This window comes from Lonchura striata, chromosome 7, assembly GCF_050655825.1.
Source record: "Lonchura striata isolate lonStrDom1 chromosome 7, ASM5065582v1, whole genome shotgun sequence".
In the NCBI taxonomy this organism is placed as follows: domain Eukaryota; kingdom Metazoa; phylum Chordata; class Aves; order Passeriformes; family Estrildidae; genus Lonchura; species Lonchura striata.
The window spans coordinates 31,637,915-31,656,155 of NC_140709.1; the positions used below are offsets into that span (position 1 = coordinate 31,637,915).

At 37.9% G+C, this 18,241-nt stretch overlaps 1 protein-coding gene across 2 annotated transcripts in view; it reads left to right on the top strand.

Moving 5' to 3' along the window:
- Positions 1-2,562: 2,562 nt before the first annotated feature.
- Positions 2,563-18,241, top strand: part of TFPI (tissue factor pathway inhibitor) — a 58,700-nt gene continuing 43,021 nt past the window's right edge. Inside the window, exon 1 of one of the 2 annotated variants that reach the window (XM_021540943.4) lies at positions 2,563-2,586. Coding sequence is in view for 1 of the 2 variants with exons in the window: in XM_085585328.1 (XP_085441454.1) it covers positions 9,769-9,823 (55 nt within the window). In the remaining variant the exon portion in view is untranslated. Of the gene's footprint in view, positions 2,587-9,615; positions 9,824-18,241 lie in introns of those variants that run through there. The other variant, XM_085585328.1, reaches the window with a different exon arrangement.

An 18,241-nucleotide genomic window follows, 5' to 3' on the forward strand; every position in this document is an offset into this window, starting at 1 on the left:
CTGAGCAAATTTTCTAGGACTGAGGAAGTGGTGGTACCAGAAGGAAAAATAAGAATTAATTTCTTCCATCCTTCCAGAGTCTTCCTTCTGTCCTGCTCATTAAAGCAGCCAAAACCAAGGCACAAAAAAGGAGGCATCTCTCCCCTGTCTGACAAAGCTGTCCACACTGCCCTGTCCTTCAAAGGGCTCCTCAGGTCCTGAGTACTGACCTCCTTTCTTTTTTGTTCTGTTCTCTTGAAAATTGTCTCTCAGACTCAGTCCCATATTTGTTCTTGTGCTGTAAGGGTACAAAATAATAAAAAGGCTTAAGCTGGGGACTTAAGACTTGCTTTCTCAATTTTTTAGGAATTACTGCTTTTCTAAGTGTAATTCAAAACTCTTGTTCCCTGGTGGTCTTGAAAAGTCTGTGAAGATTCTTTTCTCTCCTTTGTGTAATGCTATTTTTTTCTAACCTGTCTCAAACCATGAGGCATAGCCCTTGACTCAGCTCTAGTGAATTTTACTTAGCACCCAGAGCACCTGTCAGTGGTCAAGAAAGCTATTTCAGCATTTCCTAATGTGATCTTCATCCTGTCTCCTGTTTCATTTTAGATCTACCCCCTCACACACTAACCTTCATCTTTTTTCAACTTGCCAGTAGAGATTTTCCTCAGCTTTTTGCTTCTCCACATACTGCTCTTCCTTCAAGGGCTCTCTGCTTTATGCTGCTCCTTCACCCAAAGGATTTGTTGGATTTCTCAACTGATTCTTCAGCCCTTTTTGCCCAGTGAATCAGCTGGCACACTTTTTATGTCGATTACATATAGGTGTCACCCAAATGCCTTTGTGAATAACTCACTGTTTCCTGCCCAAACACACTAGTACAATCTCAACTCCTCCTGCTCAAAGCATTCTGCTTACTGCAAACTCTTCTGGACTCTGCTGTGGAAACTCAAACCCTTCAGCTTGTCTCACTGGCATACCTCAGTCCCTCACCCAGACTTTGCTTCTGGAGGTAAACCACAGCTTCCCACCAAAATATTCTCAACAATCTGAAAATATTTCTATTTGTGAATATGGAAATCAAGCCTTTGTTCAAGACCAAGGAACCTGTGAATGTTGCTTTTTTTTTTTTTTTTGACTGGACACGAGGATGTAGGGTAAAAACAGAGAGGGGAGTGAGCAGGGCAATTGTCTCCTTCATGTCATCATCAATATTTTGGGGATCATCCTGCATAGGCAGGAGAAATAATCAAGGCCAGGGTCACTGCTAAAAATGGAGGAAGCAATAAGTGCTAAAGAGATGTGAAACATCTAGTTCAAGAACTGGATAAAATTAATTCTACTGAATGGTATTTAACTACTTCTGGAATAATCCTCCACCAATCTGCTACTAGTCAGAGCTGACCTGCATCAGAATGTGCTTGAACACTACGAACACCAGGAGCACGTTGTGAAAATTCCACCTACACAGTGGAACCAAACTGACTGCAACTATGAACATCATGAGATGTTATTAAAGCCCGAAGAAATGTACAAAATCCAATCAGCAGAGCACCTGTGCCATTAGCAGCAGTTGTTTATCAGGCTGCAGCCCACTGTGCTAAGTGGCATCACCTGGGCCGTGCTTGCGACGGGCAGTTTGTGCTGTGGCACTGCCAGGGGCACGGGCTGTGCTGACTGGGGTGCCGCTGCCTTGTCAGGTGAGCTAATGATGGCTCAGGCACTCAGCTGACAGCAATAACATCAGAATAAGCCACATCGAGAGCAACTGTAGTCTTTACTCTCTTATTCTGTGTAAAACCTCTTTTCCACGTGTTCCAAAACAGGTTTATGCTGATATTTCAAACCTTGACTTTTTGAAAAGTGGCCCTTGATCCCTTGAGAAAGAAGTCTCTGGCTTTTTTTTTTTCCCTTATTCCGTGTGATTTGAGGGCCATCACACGCTCCCGGCCCGGCAGCGCCGGTGTGTCCGGGGATGGAGATGCAGGCTTATGGAGCTGCTCCCGGCTCCCTCAGCGACGGGATCTGTCCCATCCTGCTTCCCTAAAGCAGGCAGCGCTGGGCCGGCCGGGGCTGGCTCCTGCCCCGGGCTAATTGCGGTCACTAATTGCGGTAATTAATTGCAGGTGAGCTGCGCACGGGGTTTATAAGGCAGGCGGAGCGGGAGCGCTGCCCACAGTCCTACAGCCGGCTCTAGAGAGGGGTTCTGCGGGAGCTGCTGGCTTAACTCCCCGTGAAAAGGTTCGGTTTGTGTTCTTTGAGTGGGTTTGGGTGTTTTGGCGGCTTTTGGGTTTGTTTTGTTTTTTCTTTTTCTTAGTTTAAGTTAAGAACGAGGGTGGCTCGCAGTCCAGCAGTCTCCTTTCCAGGTGAGTGCAGCCCTGTGGGGAGGAGCAGGGCCAAAGGGTGATTCACCACTATTGCAATCAGCTTTTTACTAAGGATGTGGGAAAATTAATTATTTACTCACATGTCTTTATTTGTTTTCTTTGCCCAGTGCTGCTCATTGCTCAACACGTGCTGGTGAAGGAGCTGCTGGAGCAGCCATAGCCAATGGGAAAAGCCCAGGGAAACTTTGGAAATGGGATGTGCTGTGTCCGTTTTCAGGTCAGGTTTGCATGGAAATAAGGCTTTCTGAAAAACTGCAAATATTGTCTGCAACTTGCACTGCCCTTTTTCCACTGTGACAGGCTTTGCTAACTATGTTCAGTGGTTTAGCTGATGAGGGTGGTAACTAATCAAATTCTTGAATAATTTGGAATTGTAGTGTCTGCTGCATCCTGATAGGAGAGAAAGCAGAACTGTGTGTGGCTTAGAGTAAGTTATTAATGAAGTGATTACAGAAACAGCATTTTTGTTCTGCTTTGTACCTCACAAAAGCTATTAGCTTCTCTGAGGCAGGAGGAGGAAAGAGATGTTTTCATTAGTAGCTGCCAGCATCCCAAAGTGCTCCTTGGGTATTGAAAAGTTTCTGCAATTACAATGTATGAATTGCAGCATAGATAAGGGATCGTAGAAGCCACACAAGTTTGCTCTCTGCTTCTCTAGATACCATCACATTGTGTTATGAATAAATCAGGGTAGTAGCATCTGTTTGCCATGTATGTAGACTGCTAAGTAAATGCCTTGAAGGTAAGAAAAAAATGCTTCTCTTTTGAGTGTGAGAATACCTTTTTGTCTAGGTAATGCTATGATAAAAAAAACCCAACAATAAACCACATGAATATTTGAACGGTTTAACAGCTTTAGATAGGCTTTGGGGAGCATTTTTAGTAAATAGAGTAACTTTTGTGTTCATAAACACAGTGCTGCAGCAGTCTGACCTCATCCTGGGTCAATGGGAAATGATAGAATGAATGAAAATTTCGGTTATACCATCAGATGCTATATAAGGGGCAGTTTTATTCTCTACCTAGTCCTGAAAGGCTAGCTGTGAATACTGAGTGTGTTTACAGAACTGTGCATTGCATGCAGTTAATCATTAGAATTGAGCAAATCATTTATTATTTTCCAAGAGTGGAAATAAAACCGTTCATAGAATATTGATGAGACAATGTGTTTGAGGCTCAGGATTTTCTTTCCTGTGCAGTTTCCAAGACAGTCCATGAAAACCCCACTCCCTCCACTCTGGCCTGTGAAAGTCACTGCTGCTTTAACTTGTTCTTTGTGGTTACTGATGATCAAATTATTAGATGATGACAGATTATATTAGAGCTCTCATGAGTTGTGCTGGGCAAAATTGTTCAAGGATAAGTGTTGCATAGTGGTTGCTCTTTTGTCTTTACCTATTTTTCTCCCACTATAAAAATACACACAAATTGATAAACATTGACTTAGTCACTTCTGACCAACCCAGGGGCCTGAGTATGTAGACTGATCCTTTCTTTTGCTCTCCCTTGATAGAATCTTATTCAGTTATGATGCTAGTGCTTTGTAGAATTAGGCACCAGAACTGGCCAGACTGACTAAAATACAGATTTATAGTGTAGAAAGAAAAAAATGTATGGCTTTTTATCTGGCTACATTTTTTGTATTGCTTAGATTTGGCATTTTTTTGACAATAACCTTTCCAAGGCTTTTCAGAGAAAGGGCACATGAGCATTGAGAAGAGTTATTTGTTCACCAACAGTTATATAGTCAAGAAAAATAGGTATGTCACAGTTGGAGAGCAGAATTTTATGTGTATTTTAAGATAATGCCATGATAATTAATATGGCTATTTCAGTTTTGGCCTTTTCTCTACTTCTGTGCTGCCTTGCCATTAAGAGGCAGGATTGTGGCTAGTAAGTTGATTTCAGAAGAGAGCTCAAATTTTAGTGTGAGACTACACATTGGATGGGAGTAAAATCTGTCTGGGTTGTAACTTAATAAATTCCATTTTTAAATTTGGTGAAATTGCTCTGTAGTGAACAGTACCTATTTTGCTCTGTAATGACTTAGTAGAGTAGTTTAAGAGGATTCATTGTCTAGCAGCCTCCCCTAGAAATGTGTCTTGTTTTTCTTGCAGTCAGTTTGGTGTTCCCCTGCCTGAGTAATGAGAGTTCAAATCCCATGCCACGAATAACATTGTGAGGCAGTGTGGACTTGGGAAAAAATGGCACCACACTTATATCTCTTAGTTAATGTGGTCTTTTTTAATAAGTACACAGTGGTTGTGTCATGGCTAGAGAGCTATTTGTACCAGCTGATAGAGATTCCTTGATTGAGCAGCTGGTGTCTATAAACAGCTTGTGTGTAGGTTGGGTAGCAGGAGGAGTAGGACTTGTTTTTATTGCTGATTATAGTCTTGTAGTGACTCTGGAGTGTGGGGGTGTGCAGAAAAGGTAGATGAGAGTTCCATGATATTTCTGAAAGCAATAAGGGAGGAAAAAAAAAACCCTCAAAAACCCCTGGGGTAGTTACTATGCAAGAGGGAACAAGAAGGTGAGAAAGGTGATTTGGCTGGTCATTTTCAGCTGTAATTGTACTTAAAACACAGGTGTTTGTTTTTAAAGGTTTTTATAGTGGCAGATGAGGTCTTGCAATTTTGAGAATTAGGTGTGAGCTAAAGGTAAATGAGGAATTTAGATGTGCTGTGGAAGAAGGAATCTGAGAGTGATGCTGCTGGAGCCTCACTAGTTGATCCTCTCCCTTTTGTCTGAACAAGACTTGATTATTTTTACCGAGATCAGTGAGTTGAGTGAGACAGACAGGTGCAATGTGATTGCTGGGAATTACAGGAAAAAGCAGGGTGTAGGAGGATGTCCACCTTTTGGACACAGGGAGTTTTTAGAATGATAAGCATTTGAGCTGGGAAGTGCAGCAGCAATGCTTGCAGTATTGCAAGTATTTTCTTGCAATAGTCAAAAAAATACATAGTGCATTGTTAGGAGAAGGAAAAGGCAGGTTGCTCCCTGAGGGAAGAGAAACCAGGCAGGCAAGGGAAGTGACAGTCCCACATTCCTGCCACTTGTAAGCAGGTTCAGAGCCCATTGAAAAAGCAAGTCGTCAATGAAATATCCTGTCTGAGCTGTTGGTAGTAAGAATCTCACAAATGAGATCACTATCTTTTGTAACATGAAAACCAGGAGTTTAGATAACTCTTCAACTTCAGTGCTGATGGCTCAAATCTGGTTGCAGTTACTATCTTGTTTCCCTTCAGCTTCTCAGATTAATGGCTACAGATGTGCCAAATGTTTTCTTTTTCCACTCTAAATGTATCTGGAAGTACAAAAGGTAGTCCCCTGTCAGAGACTGTGTACACAGAATGGGACAAATGAGGAGTTTTGACATTTGTTTTTTAGGGTGGACTTGGAATGTAGCTGCCAACTCAGAGTTGGCTTATTGCTAAACTGATAAAACACATTATTGAGCCAGGTTTCCAGCCTGGTGTGGAATGGTTTGGGTTGGAAGAAAAAGATCAGCCAGTGGCCACTCCCCTGCCATGAGGATCTTTTACCCTGTGTGGGTAGGTATGACCACACCACCCACCAGCTCATTGTGATTACTTTATTAAACCTTCAAGTAGAGCAGCCTTGAAATATGCCTGTTGGAAAACGAACCTGTCAAGTTCAGCTGCAATTCTGAGTCAGTAGGGATTAGAATTTTATTTTAATAATTTTGTCTTAGATTTTCTGATTCTAGAGACAATATTGAGCTACAGTCTCAATACAAATGCATCATTGCAAATGCCTGCATTTGGATGTGTTTGTCTGCCTATGGAATGACTGATCTGTGTCATAGCATTCAGTAGCACTATACTTGTAAATTTTGAAGTCCTTTCCACAACAACTTGAGTTAATCTAAGTGTTGCCAAATAATGCTCCTTTATCTAATGACTTGTTCACTTTTGCTTAAATACTCCCTGTGTAATCAAACTACTTAATAGAGATATAATTGTGTATAGTTTTAAGCATTAACCACAATGTCCAATTTATGCTGCCTACCTTTTTCTGGGGGAGATTAAAACTATTTATTCCAAGGAATTCCACTTTTTTGCAGTTTCTTTAAGCAACTTAAATTAGCTTTAGACTCACTTCTATGATTATAGAAGTTTGCCAAAGATCAGAAAATAGATGGTAAACATTGCTTCTCTTGTTTTTCACAAGAATTAATTTTCCCTACTAACACCAATTTGTAATCCATTTTTTCATACTAAAATATGTGACCCAAGTCTAGGAAGACATTAGGAAGCAAAACTGAAGACTAACAATGCCCACTAATTCAAAAAGAGCTCTGAGGAGAGGTGGACAAATATAGGCCAGGGTTTTCCGAAGGAAATAACAGAGTTGTTCATCCTGTGCAGACTTGCAACTTTCTTCAGTGAGATGGCCTAGACAAAATTGATTTTTTTCTTTTATATTTTCATTTTTAAAAGTTAGGCCTGAAGATAACGATAATATCCTTGTATGTCTAGAGCAAGAGTCTGCCTTAGCTGTGAAGCAGCAGAATAGTCTCTGTGGAATTCATATCCTCTCTTCAACTTGCCTGTGTGTGCTGCACTGCTTTACTACATCAGTCATCCTACACTGGGTTAAACTTCCAAATTAGCTGTAATGCCTGGAAGATGATGGGGGAAAAAAAAAAATGGATTGCGTCTTAATCAAAAGAAAATTCTGAGGATGATGTACAGCTTGTGGTGATGTACACCTCTACTTTCTAGGCAAGCTGTTTTTGTTTGTTTTCTGAAAGTAGCTTAAATTGGCAACTAAAGGAATGCAAGAATAAATAAATATCCATTTTCATACTGATTTTAGAATTTTTCCCATTCTTCTAGGAACTTAGTGTTTTGATCTTTTTTTCCCTCTTGTTGAGAAAAAAAATTGAGGGGGTAGACTTAAGGGGTGAGCATAGTTTTCTGTTTTGTGGGTTTTATAATGAACAAAGGAAAAAGTCACTTCTGTGGCTTACAGTTTATGGCGCAAGGTGAAGGAGAGGCAGTTTGGTGTTCTGCATGTTTTGATTTTTTAAAATGCACAGAGATGTATTCAGGGACAAAGTTGTTTCTTAACTTTAATGTTTTATGTCATTCACTTGTTTTAAATAATGTGCATGAGCCTTTGTTTAAAAACTTTAAGCATTTATTTATATGAATTTTTGATGCCACATTTTTCTCTGTGCACTATTTATATTTTTAAATTATAGAAATAATAAATTAATTTTGTTACTGTAACTTTTTTCCTCAATATTCCTCTTTTATAAGTCTGAATATAATTTGGAAATAGTTGAGTTTTAGCATTACAGGAAATGTCCCAAGCTATACTTTTACCATAAACTGTTTGTAATCATTAGCACTTCAGTTTCTCTATAAATAAGCACCAGCATAGAATTATGTATTTTTTGAAACCAGAAAGTATGGTTTCATCTGAGGCTGATTATCATGTTACCACATGTTAATTATGCCTGGCAATTTTTTTTTTATTTTCCATTATATGTTTGTGGAGAAGCCAGTTAGTTCTGCTTCACTTTAGCAAACTGGGCTGATGCCCAGACAACTATTAGTAGCTTCATTGTTATTATTTATACTGAATGGTAAAATTTGTGATTATCAGGGTGAACTGTGCAACTGAAAGGGAAATTCTTGGCCAAACATGTTCATGTTTCTTTTCCTTTCTAGTGTATGCCATGGTCAGGACAGCTATGTTCACAGACCCTGTTGTTTTTATTGGGTATTTCCATCAATTAAAAAAAAATAGCCTCATTTCTTGTAACTACTGTCTTGGCTATAAGGTATCATGATCATGTGAGGGAAATCTGTTAAGTACCTGAGGAAAACACCAATAAAATGCACTCAAATTGTGCTTCAGCTGTGTTTCCCCTAGGGTAAATCTGCACAGCCAGGAGTAAAACCCATTTTAGTGGCTAGCTGTGCTACGGTTACTTTGTGATCATTGCTTTTTAAGGAACAGTTGTATTTCAGCACCACCTATAGGTATTTAAAGGAAATCTATTTAGATCCATGACAGGATTCTCTATTGGGTTCTGCATTAATTGAAAGCGAGGTTGTTTGTGACAATTGCATAGCTGCTCTTAAAAACACTCTTCATCTTTCACCTCGGTTCAAAAAGGTAGTAACATGCTATGTAATATATACATGAAATATGGTATAAAACATTAAATTTGTTTTATTGAAGGAATATATAGTATGAAACTGGGTGATCAGAGAGCATGACAGGCAGCTTCATAAGATGATGCAGTTGTCACAAACAGTGCAAGTTTTGCAGGTTTGGCCTCTTACTGTAACAAAGGAGAAAAAATGAAGGTTTTTAATAATATCAAACTTTCTCTGGATTCACAGGTGGGTTTTCTATACTTCAGGAAGTGTTTTTATTGATTAAAACGACAAGAATCTGATTACACCCTTAAATTTACTCAAATGTAGTTAAGATTTATATGTACCTGGTACATTTTTTGATCCAATGTGTCCTTTCTGTGGAATGATTCATGTTTTTGAACAGGGAAAGAGTGGCAAAACTACTGACCTTTTGAAAGAGGGACGATTTGAGATATTACCTGTGTTCTTAATCAGGTTGTCTGGTTTTTCCAGGCAGAGAAAATATCTCAGAAGTCACAAATGTATGAGATCTCTGAGTGCAAAGTGTCCTGTTATGCCAGTGCCCACTGACTTTAATTTTAATTTTGTGCAGTAACTTAAATTTACCTATAGCTTAAACAAAGAATTTTTGTTAGGTTTTGTGAGGTTTTTTGTGTGGTGGGAGTTTTGCTGAGTGTATTTTATTTTGTTTTTTCTAATTGTAAGCCAGAATGTCTCGGATAAGCCATACAAAATATAATCTTGAATGTGAAGCCTTAAAGTATGTTGCAAGGCCTAAGGTAAAAACTGTTTGACAGGAATAAATATTGTATTGCCCTGGAGGGGAAAATATCTGATTGGAGGGAAAAGTGGCAATGTTTTACACTTTGCTTCAGTGAGTCTTTAGGAATTATGCTGTGGTGCAGTTTTAATATTGCAACAAAAATTCAGTAGCAGAGTATATGGCATGCAGGCTCTCTCTTCAGAGTTGCTGACCCCTGCACTGGATTTACTCAAGAGGCAGGAATGTGTTAAGGGCTCTTCTGGGACTGCCTGGGTTTTCCAGGCTAGGAATACTAGTGGATTTATGTTCATCCAGTAATCATTGCTGCCCTGCCAGAGTTTAAGCACAGCCTAAATATGTGAGAGTTAGAATGGATGGCAAATAGGGCTCAGTAACGCCTCCTGAACAGAATTTGGAAATCCTGTGCTCCAGCCCATTGCTGGCAGTTCCCTGTCTTTCGTTGTTTGGATTTACATGGAGTAAGCTGTGCTAAATGGGGCCAGATGGAAGAAACTGTCAATCCCTTTGTGGACAGGAGGCTGAAAAGGGTAGAGTTTTTCTCATTATTTTGTCAACAGTGTGAGGAAATAAGTGAAGGGCAAGTAGCTCTGCCTAAATGTAGAGTATTTATTGCATGAGCTGTAATTTTCTCTTTTGTTGTACAGAGGTATTGCTTGCTGTGTCTGTACATTTTTCTGCATAACTGGCTAATAACAGTAGCAGGTGCAATTCAGTTTATAGAGTGAGGGCCTGTGCCTTTGGATGTATTGATAATGCAGCAGGGGTGGCCTTTGAGTTTACTTTGGGCTTTCCAGCTTGTATTCCTGAAGGTGAAATGGTTGTTGACCAAATTTTTCTACTGAGCTGCATAATGAATATAGGCTGAACCATTTCCTTGTCCTCCCCAACCTCTTCTGTCAGTTCATTTTTGGTTTGACCACAGAAAAATAATTTAGAAATTTCTTTGTTTTTCTAACCCATTCTGGACAGATGTCAGTAGTAGCACTGGTCACCTTAATATTAAGAAAAACAAGGAAACAAACAAAAACAAAATCCCTGCAAAATTAAACACAGCTCTTAAAACAATGAGCTTCATCAAAGGAAATTAAGCCTTTTATTTTTTTATTTTTGTTTTTTACTGAAAAAGCTAAAGGTGAAATTATGCTCACCTCATGGAAATTACTTTTTACATGGAAAAAGTCACAAGACTGCCAAACTCTGGTAATATATTTCTCTTTTCACCCAGAAAGATCCAGTGCAACAAGCTATGTGATTTAAATGAATAAGGGATTTAAACAAAGACCTCAAGGTAGTAAGTAAGGTAATTCAGGTGGGAGATACACTGTTTATCCTAAAATAACCAGTCAAAAAGCAAGATTTTTGTGTGAGGGTGGATGGAAATAAAAGATGAACAAAAATCTGTGTGATCACAATTGGACAGATATTGTAGGTCATCAGCTAACTCTGTAAGCTGGATATTACCCCATTCAAGAACACTATTCAGCACACAAACAAAAAATCAGCTCTTGTATTACTACTAGATTTTCATTTTGGTCTTTGGTGGTAGGGCAAAATTGGATTTATTGAAATTGAAACTGACTTTATGGGAAAAGCACTGCAAGTTATTGTTTTTCAGCACCAACTATTGCAAAAAGGACTCAATTTTCACAGGGAAATAAGTGCAGCAGACCTCATACTCAGCCTTTCAAGGAAATGAACTATCCTCATAGCCTGCTTTTCATGCAGCACGTTTCTCTATCCAAGATATAAGCAGAAATCCTATCTGGCTTTTATATCAGCAGATATTTATATCTTAATGAAACTTGACAAAGACTACTTGTTTTGCTACTTTTGTGATGTTTATTGGTTTGAAATAATTTGTTTTCCAGTGGAGCAGATTTCAGCATAAAGACAACTGCTTCCCAAATGAAAGGAGCAGTTAAACAGCAGCATTTTTATGTGCCATTTAAACTCTTCAAAACTCTACAGAAAAGCCAGTCTGCAGTGACTTCTTTCTGTGCTGTATAGTTCCAAGTTCAGTAGAAAATTTTCTAGAGTCAGGCCCTTCCTTGATCTGTCTTTTTTTATGGGTGTTAGGGATACCTTTGTTTTAAAAGTCTGACAGACTTTTATAGAAAAGCAGCTTTTCTAGAGTGAAGAGAGAAAATAAGAATGGGCCTGTGTTCTGTGAAGGAACTCCACAAAGAGAGAAGGCTGCAAAGGAATTTAAAGGATAGGAAGGGATATTAGGTATCTTTGCTCTTTCAAGTCTTTAAATCGAAGATTTTGCTTAGCAATAGAGAGTTCTAAGGAGAATCTTTTAATGTGCAGCCTTCAGTGCTCTTCCCATGTCCCACTTGCAGTTGCTTCCTGGGCTTAGGATGTCTTTCCTTCCTTCCAAGCTGCATCTGGAAGGTGAGGCACCAAATGTGTTCCCAGAGAACTGAGCATTTCTGGACCTTCTCATCTCAGGGTTTAGAATTATTACTTTTGTTTTCAAAATTTAATTTTTCCTTTCCGTGCTTAGGTCCTTTTGTAGCATTGCCAAATTATGAGGTGTTTTGATAGAGTAGGATCTTCCTGTTGAATTGTCTGAGAAAAAATAAAGTAGCTCAAATGTTTTTTAAAGAAATAACTTCCCAAGGTTTTTAGTTGAAAATAAAAGCTTCACTTTTTCTCTTGACTTACTCTGTCACTAGAACTTGGAATTTAAGTAAATACTGACACTATCAGCATGGGTTTTATTTTAGTATGAAAATTACATTGCAGACATGCAAACTGAAACTTCAAATGTTAAAACTCTGTAACCAGGAACTTTTCAACTGAACTCTGTAAAATAGTAAAGACAAAAAGTAAACTATCCGAATAGTACGTTGCATCAATGTGAGCTAGAAGATTTTTTTCCAGATTTGACAGGCTTTGCATTTCCTGAAGAACTACCTTTGTTCCAGTTCCAAATATTCCAGGTTAATTTACAGGTGTATTTTTATCTCTAAGGTATAAATTCTGTATTTCCTTAGACTTTTAGAACTTTATTTCTTGTGATTTTGGCAATCTAATGGAAAATTACTGCCTCAACAGTCAGATTTATCATGGTCAAATTCAAAACCCACTCACTCTCCTCAAAAAATTCCAGCTATGGCTGCCCAAGTGTTTTCTTGTCCCATTGGCTTACAGTTGACTTTTGAACTATAGTTCAGCATTATATATTATTATATTATAGATATATATTATTATAGTATAGATATATATTATTATATATTAGAGTTATAAAGTAATACATATTATATATATTATATTACAGTTAAGCACTGTCCTCATCTCTTAGGGAGTGTTGGTGTTACTTGCTGATGAGCTCCAGTCAAATCAGTTGAATGTACTGTATGGTCTGTTCTGAAATTAAATCTATAACAGAGATTGGTGTTCCACTGGCACCAGTTCAAGCATGTGGCATATTTAAGTGTATTATGCATTTTAATAGAAACTGTGGGGAATATTAACTAAACTGACTTTTAAGTTCTCTGTCTCTAATGGTTGCAAAGAAGAGGTCAGAAGCATTTGCTCTTCCTAGTCAAGCACTACAGGCAGTAAAGGGAAATTGTCAGGACTACAGAAGGAATTGTCCCTTTTATGGCAGTGAACAAGACTGGTGCCAGATGATATGCGGAAACATCACTGGCAGAACTCTGTGTTTTGTAGAAAGTGATATTTAGTTATAATATCTGTTCCTGAAGCTTTCTATAACAAAGGTACCATTTGTTTCTGCAGGTATCTTTACAATTGTACAGATAGTTTTCTTGTATTGTGCTTTATATTTGCCTTTGGACAAAAAAATTTTGCTGTAAATATTGCTACACAATCTTTTGCACTGGGAATGGTATCAAAGAGACAATGGAGAAAGGAAGAAATGTAAAAACATGAAAAATCTAAAAGAGGGATTGGCAGCTCTTGCTTGTGGCTTTATTTTTAATAGATGGATACATCTAATCACTCTTTGAGGGTCACTGGAGCTTGTTATATATAATGAAATGCTTAACAATTAAAACATACACAGTTTTAATGTCAGAGAGAAGTAGGTTGGTTTTTGGCCAGCAAAGCTGCTACAACACTGATTAGAGGAGTTGGCTCTCATTAATAGTGACAATCAAAAACCAGAGAGACTTTGCTTCATAAATGTAATGTCTACTGAAGTTTCCAGTATTTTTACTTACATTATGCAAAAAATCCAGAAAGGAACTAAAGAAATTACCTTTTAGTGTGGTTGTATGTTTAGAATGTGGTTCTTGACCACCAACCAGCAATGTGAGCACATTGTTCAAAACATGCTTTGTAAGAAAAGCTGGTTGGAGGAAATGGCCCTGATTTCTGCTCTGTTTCTGGTGTAGAATGTGTGTTTTATAACCTTGGGGAGCTTGTGGAAATGAATAACATACTGGTCCAGTGAAAAAGAGTTTCCTGAAGCTGTGCTGCAGCTCTCCAGAGCTAGATCACTGTGGCCTCCTTCTTCCTTGGCTTGAGAGCTGTGGAGATCAGTGACTTCACTCCTTGGCCATCCAGTGGGTGTTTCTAATCAAGGATGCTGAAGGCAGTGCGAGGGCTTACCCTCTGCACAGCAGCAGAGTTGAGTAGCCTTGCTTTGGGCTTAGGTTCATTTACATCACATTTTGTCTATGAATGAAATTGCTTAATAATTACTTCAATTTGCCTATTTCACACTGTTTGAAAGCCTGTAGTACAATTCTTACTTTCAAGTCCTGTTCATGCACTATAAGTCTGTTCTGTACTTTCACAGCAGCAGATAATGCTTGAAGGGTTAACGTCTTAATTCTTTATTCCCCAGAGGCTATAATTTCTATTTACTCTTACCAGTGATTATTTTCTTATTTTCTCTGATTTATTTTGATTTATAAAACTTTATATTGTATTAATAGATAGGATAACTTGTTATATAGCTTGTTAAATAACTGTATCTTGCAGAAGTTAATTTTAATTAGGCCTTGTATTCAAGAGTCCTAAATTGATACATAGTTGCTAAAAGCCCCTGCACTATCCCTGGAAGCATGGAATGCTTTAAAAGCTCATTTTGAAAATAAGAAATGAAAATGGATTCTAATTAAATGATTCAATTAATTTGTTAATTCTTAAAATAGACTGCTTTAGACCGGGTTGTATTTTTTTTTCAGTTACAGTATTTCTTTTTGCTAAGATTGTCTGCAGAGATGTGTATTTTCTGGAAGTTTACTGTGTGTATAACCTGATTTACCTCCAGATGCAGAACCTTTATGGCTATAACTCAGAAACCCGAACAAATAAACAAAGAAAAAACTACTAAGAAATTACAGTGACTGGGCAGGAAGAGGTTGAGCACTTGGCAAGCAGGAAAACTTATTCCTTGATCTCTGCTTCTTATGTTTCAGTAGTGAGTTGGAAGCAGTATGAATTCAAGCTATCATTGACCTTTTTTTGTAGCAAATAGGTTGAAATCTTAGTTCTTTTTATCCTAAGAAAATAAGTTATGCTATACATATACACAAACATTTTGGGGCATGTTTTCTGCTTTTAATCCAGCAGCTGTGGATGAGCAGAGCACCTCATACAAAATATAAAAGATTCCTTCATTCAGGTATTTATTTCATCCCCTTTAGATCTGAAAATATGGGTAGGAACAGTTAGAAAAGGGTTGTTCTACCAAGATGTTTTTCTCTAATTGGAATAATAAAGCCTTTTTCAGCTACCAGGTGTGCAGACAAATTGAGTGGTGACCTGTGGATTGTTCTTGCAAGACAAAAAGGAGTTGTATCTCCATTAGTTGCATCATTTATTTAGAATTCTTTTTCTGTTGTGTTTGATTTAAATTGCCATTTTGGAAGAGGGATTTGACTAAAAATATGCTGGAAAACTCCTCTTTTATTCAGTACAGTAGCATTCACTACTGTTAGATTAATAAATTTTCTTTTTTTTTTATGTGATTTGAGTGATTGAACAGACCTAGTGGATGTTCCACATGTGGGGGCTTTGTGTGGGCTTTAAAGAGCCATGAATTATAATTTGACATTATTTTTTAAGTAGTCATGACGTGTGCTTCATGATTTCTTGTGACAGATTCCAAAACCAAAGTCTTTATGATCAGAAGCATTTGTTCAGATAGGAAACTGCTCTGTATAGAAATCATTAACTGTATTGCAAAGACTTTAATAACAAATAATAATAAGTCTAATGCTGAGACAAATTTAGGACTGAGAGATAAATTTTTATATCATTTTGTGATGATATTGACCAGAGGGAGTAACTGCTGTATTTCTAAAGAGACACAGAAGTTCCCCTGGAAAGCTTTTTAAAGCAGTTGATATATTTTTGATTGCTCCAGAACTCCAAGCAGAGCAAATCTCTGAATTCTTTACTACTGAAGCCTGCTAAGACACCCAGTTTTCAGGTTCTGGTTTTTGTTTTCAAGGCCTTAAAGCTTATACCAACAACAATAAGTAAAGCATAGTTTCTTATCCGGTTGTGTTATTTGTCATTCCCATCAAAAAAATTGTGTTCTAAATCCTGGCTAGAACTTCTGCATGCTTTAGGCTTTGAGGTTAATAGGAACCCCTTGTGCACAGAGAAGTTGAACCTCACAGGTTTCTGTATGGTCCAGCTTACTGAAACTCCTCTGCAATTTAATTAATGTGTAATTCCAAGAAGGTATAGAATAAACAAGTGAAAAAATGGGAATTGATGCGCACGTGATACAAAACTGTAATGCATCATGTCCTGGCCATGCAGTGACACAGCTGAACCCTTGGGAATGCATCCTCCCCCTCTAGTGGTTAAACTGCTTTTCTGAGCAGTGGGCTTCCAAAATCTGCCAGAGCCAAACACTTGCAGATGTGCCAGAGGATGTTGGAGTATCTCCAGCTGTGAGGTGGTAATTATTCAGCTTTCCACTTTATTTCAAGTCTGCTTATTTTGGAGAAGAGCTGTTCTCACAAGTAGCCACTGTAATACCAGAGAATTAGTGTGGTTCTTTACTGTACCAAAACATACTCAGTGGAGTATTGACTTTTTTCCCCACCACCATTGCTTGGTATCCACATACAGAAAATATTTTCTGTATCACCTATAAATGGGAAAAACAGTTGTCAGTTGGTGTTTTAGGGTTTTTATTTGTTGAGGGGTGTTTTTGTGGGTTTGTTTTGCTCACATGCTTGAATTTTCTAAAACATAAGGATTCAAACAAACAAAAAACAATCTTCATATCATCAATAATCATATCATCAATCTTCATATCAAGTGGGTAAACAAATCACAAATCCTATTTTCATCCAGTAACATATTTTTTTTTGTACTGTTCAACCTTGGATGTGTAGAGTGCATTTGGGCTGTTGAAGCTGCACTGAGCAGGCTGTCTGCTCCCAAGGGGTTTTGATATAGAAAATAAATGGGTTCTTTGCAGACACATCACAGGCATTGGCATAAAACATACAGGTCCATCTGTGAGCTGGGGGGAGAGCTCCAGGCTGGGTGTGCTCTGCACAGCCCTGCTGGTTATTGCAGAGCTGAAGGTGCTTCCTTGGATTTCACAGGCACGGGAGTAGCTGGACACAAGGAAGAAATGCCATCTTCCCACTTTAATAGCAGTAAAAACAACACCTAAGTCACAAATGATCCTGAGAAATCAAATCAGTAGCAAGTAATCAAATGGAATATTGTTAAGTTTAACTCTTTTCACAAAAGAGCAGTAACGGGTTACCAGGAAACTCTTTTCATGTTTGGTGTTTCTGAGCCTCGATGTGTCCTATAGCCATGCCAGGTCTTGACAGTAGATCACTTAATTGGTTAATCAGCACTCCTTAATTTCATAAGCAGAAAGAACTGGTAGCTCATTTTTAGCACAGCTATTTGGGTTAAAACATTTTCTGCTGTCTCTTGTGAGAAAAGTATTGGCAGTTAAGAATATTCTGGTCAGAAAAATGAGTATGCTCTTTAAAAATCAAAGGACCTTCTTTTAATGATGTAAATCATCTATGTTTTGCAAAAAGCACTTTAGTTTCAGAAAAAAAGCTCTTTACTCAGGGAAAGACCTATTTTATCATATTTTTTTTCCCAGAAATACTTACAAAACTGCCACAGGGATTAATCTTTAAATAAGTGTCTCTTTCTTTGAGCAATTAAAACGTCTTTTTCTTCTTTTCTTTCCTTCTGCTTTCCAGCTGGCCTGTCCACCTGCTTACAGTTTGTATCCAGAAAGCAAAGTTCAGAACCCGTAAGATCTTTCAGTTTTAAAAGGAACAAAACTGTGATAATGCCTGTGTTCTTCATTTATTTATAAAACATTGATAAAATATGGGAAAAAAGCAAACTAAACCATAAAACCCAACCAAAAAAGCCCAAATTTGTATCCTGATTGATGGCACTAATTTGACCAATGGCCATTATGTAAGAAAGAGAATTGCATATTAAATTCCAAGATGCCCATGTTGAAAATGGTTAATTATTATAGTATATGCTCTCGTGAATAATTTAATTTTTTCTTATGAGCAACTGGTAACTCTGAAAAACACTAAACTTTGTTTTGCTTATTATGCTTAACCCCATCTTCTGCACTACGGTAAAAAAAAAAGAAGAAACATCCTGAAATTTAAAAATACTTTTTCCTGTACACATATCACTTTGTATTCTGTGGGACAAATCCTGAAAACCTTCATTTTCTCCTTGCATTTTGGTGTATGAACAATTCCACCCCCATATGGGTCCATAACCTGTTCAAGTCTCTCTTGCTTACAAAGCTTCCACACTTCTGTTTTTGTCAGTTCAGTAGTAAGGAAACAAAAATAAGAGAGAAGTTTGCCATTTGTCACACTTCTGACATGATTTAACCTCAAAATTTGGCATCCTCTGTCCTGACCAAGTAGGAAATACTCTGCGTGCTATTACAGCTCATTGTAAAATAAAACTGGAAGGAACATCTGAATGAGAAG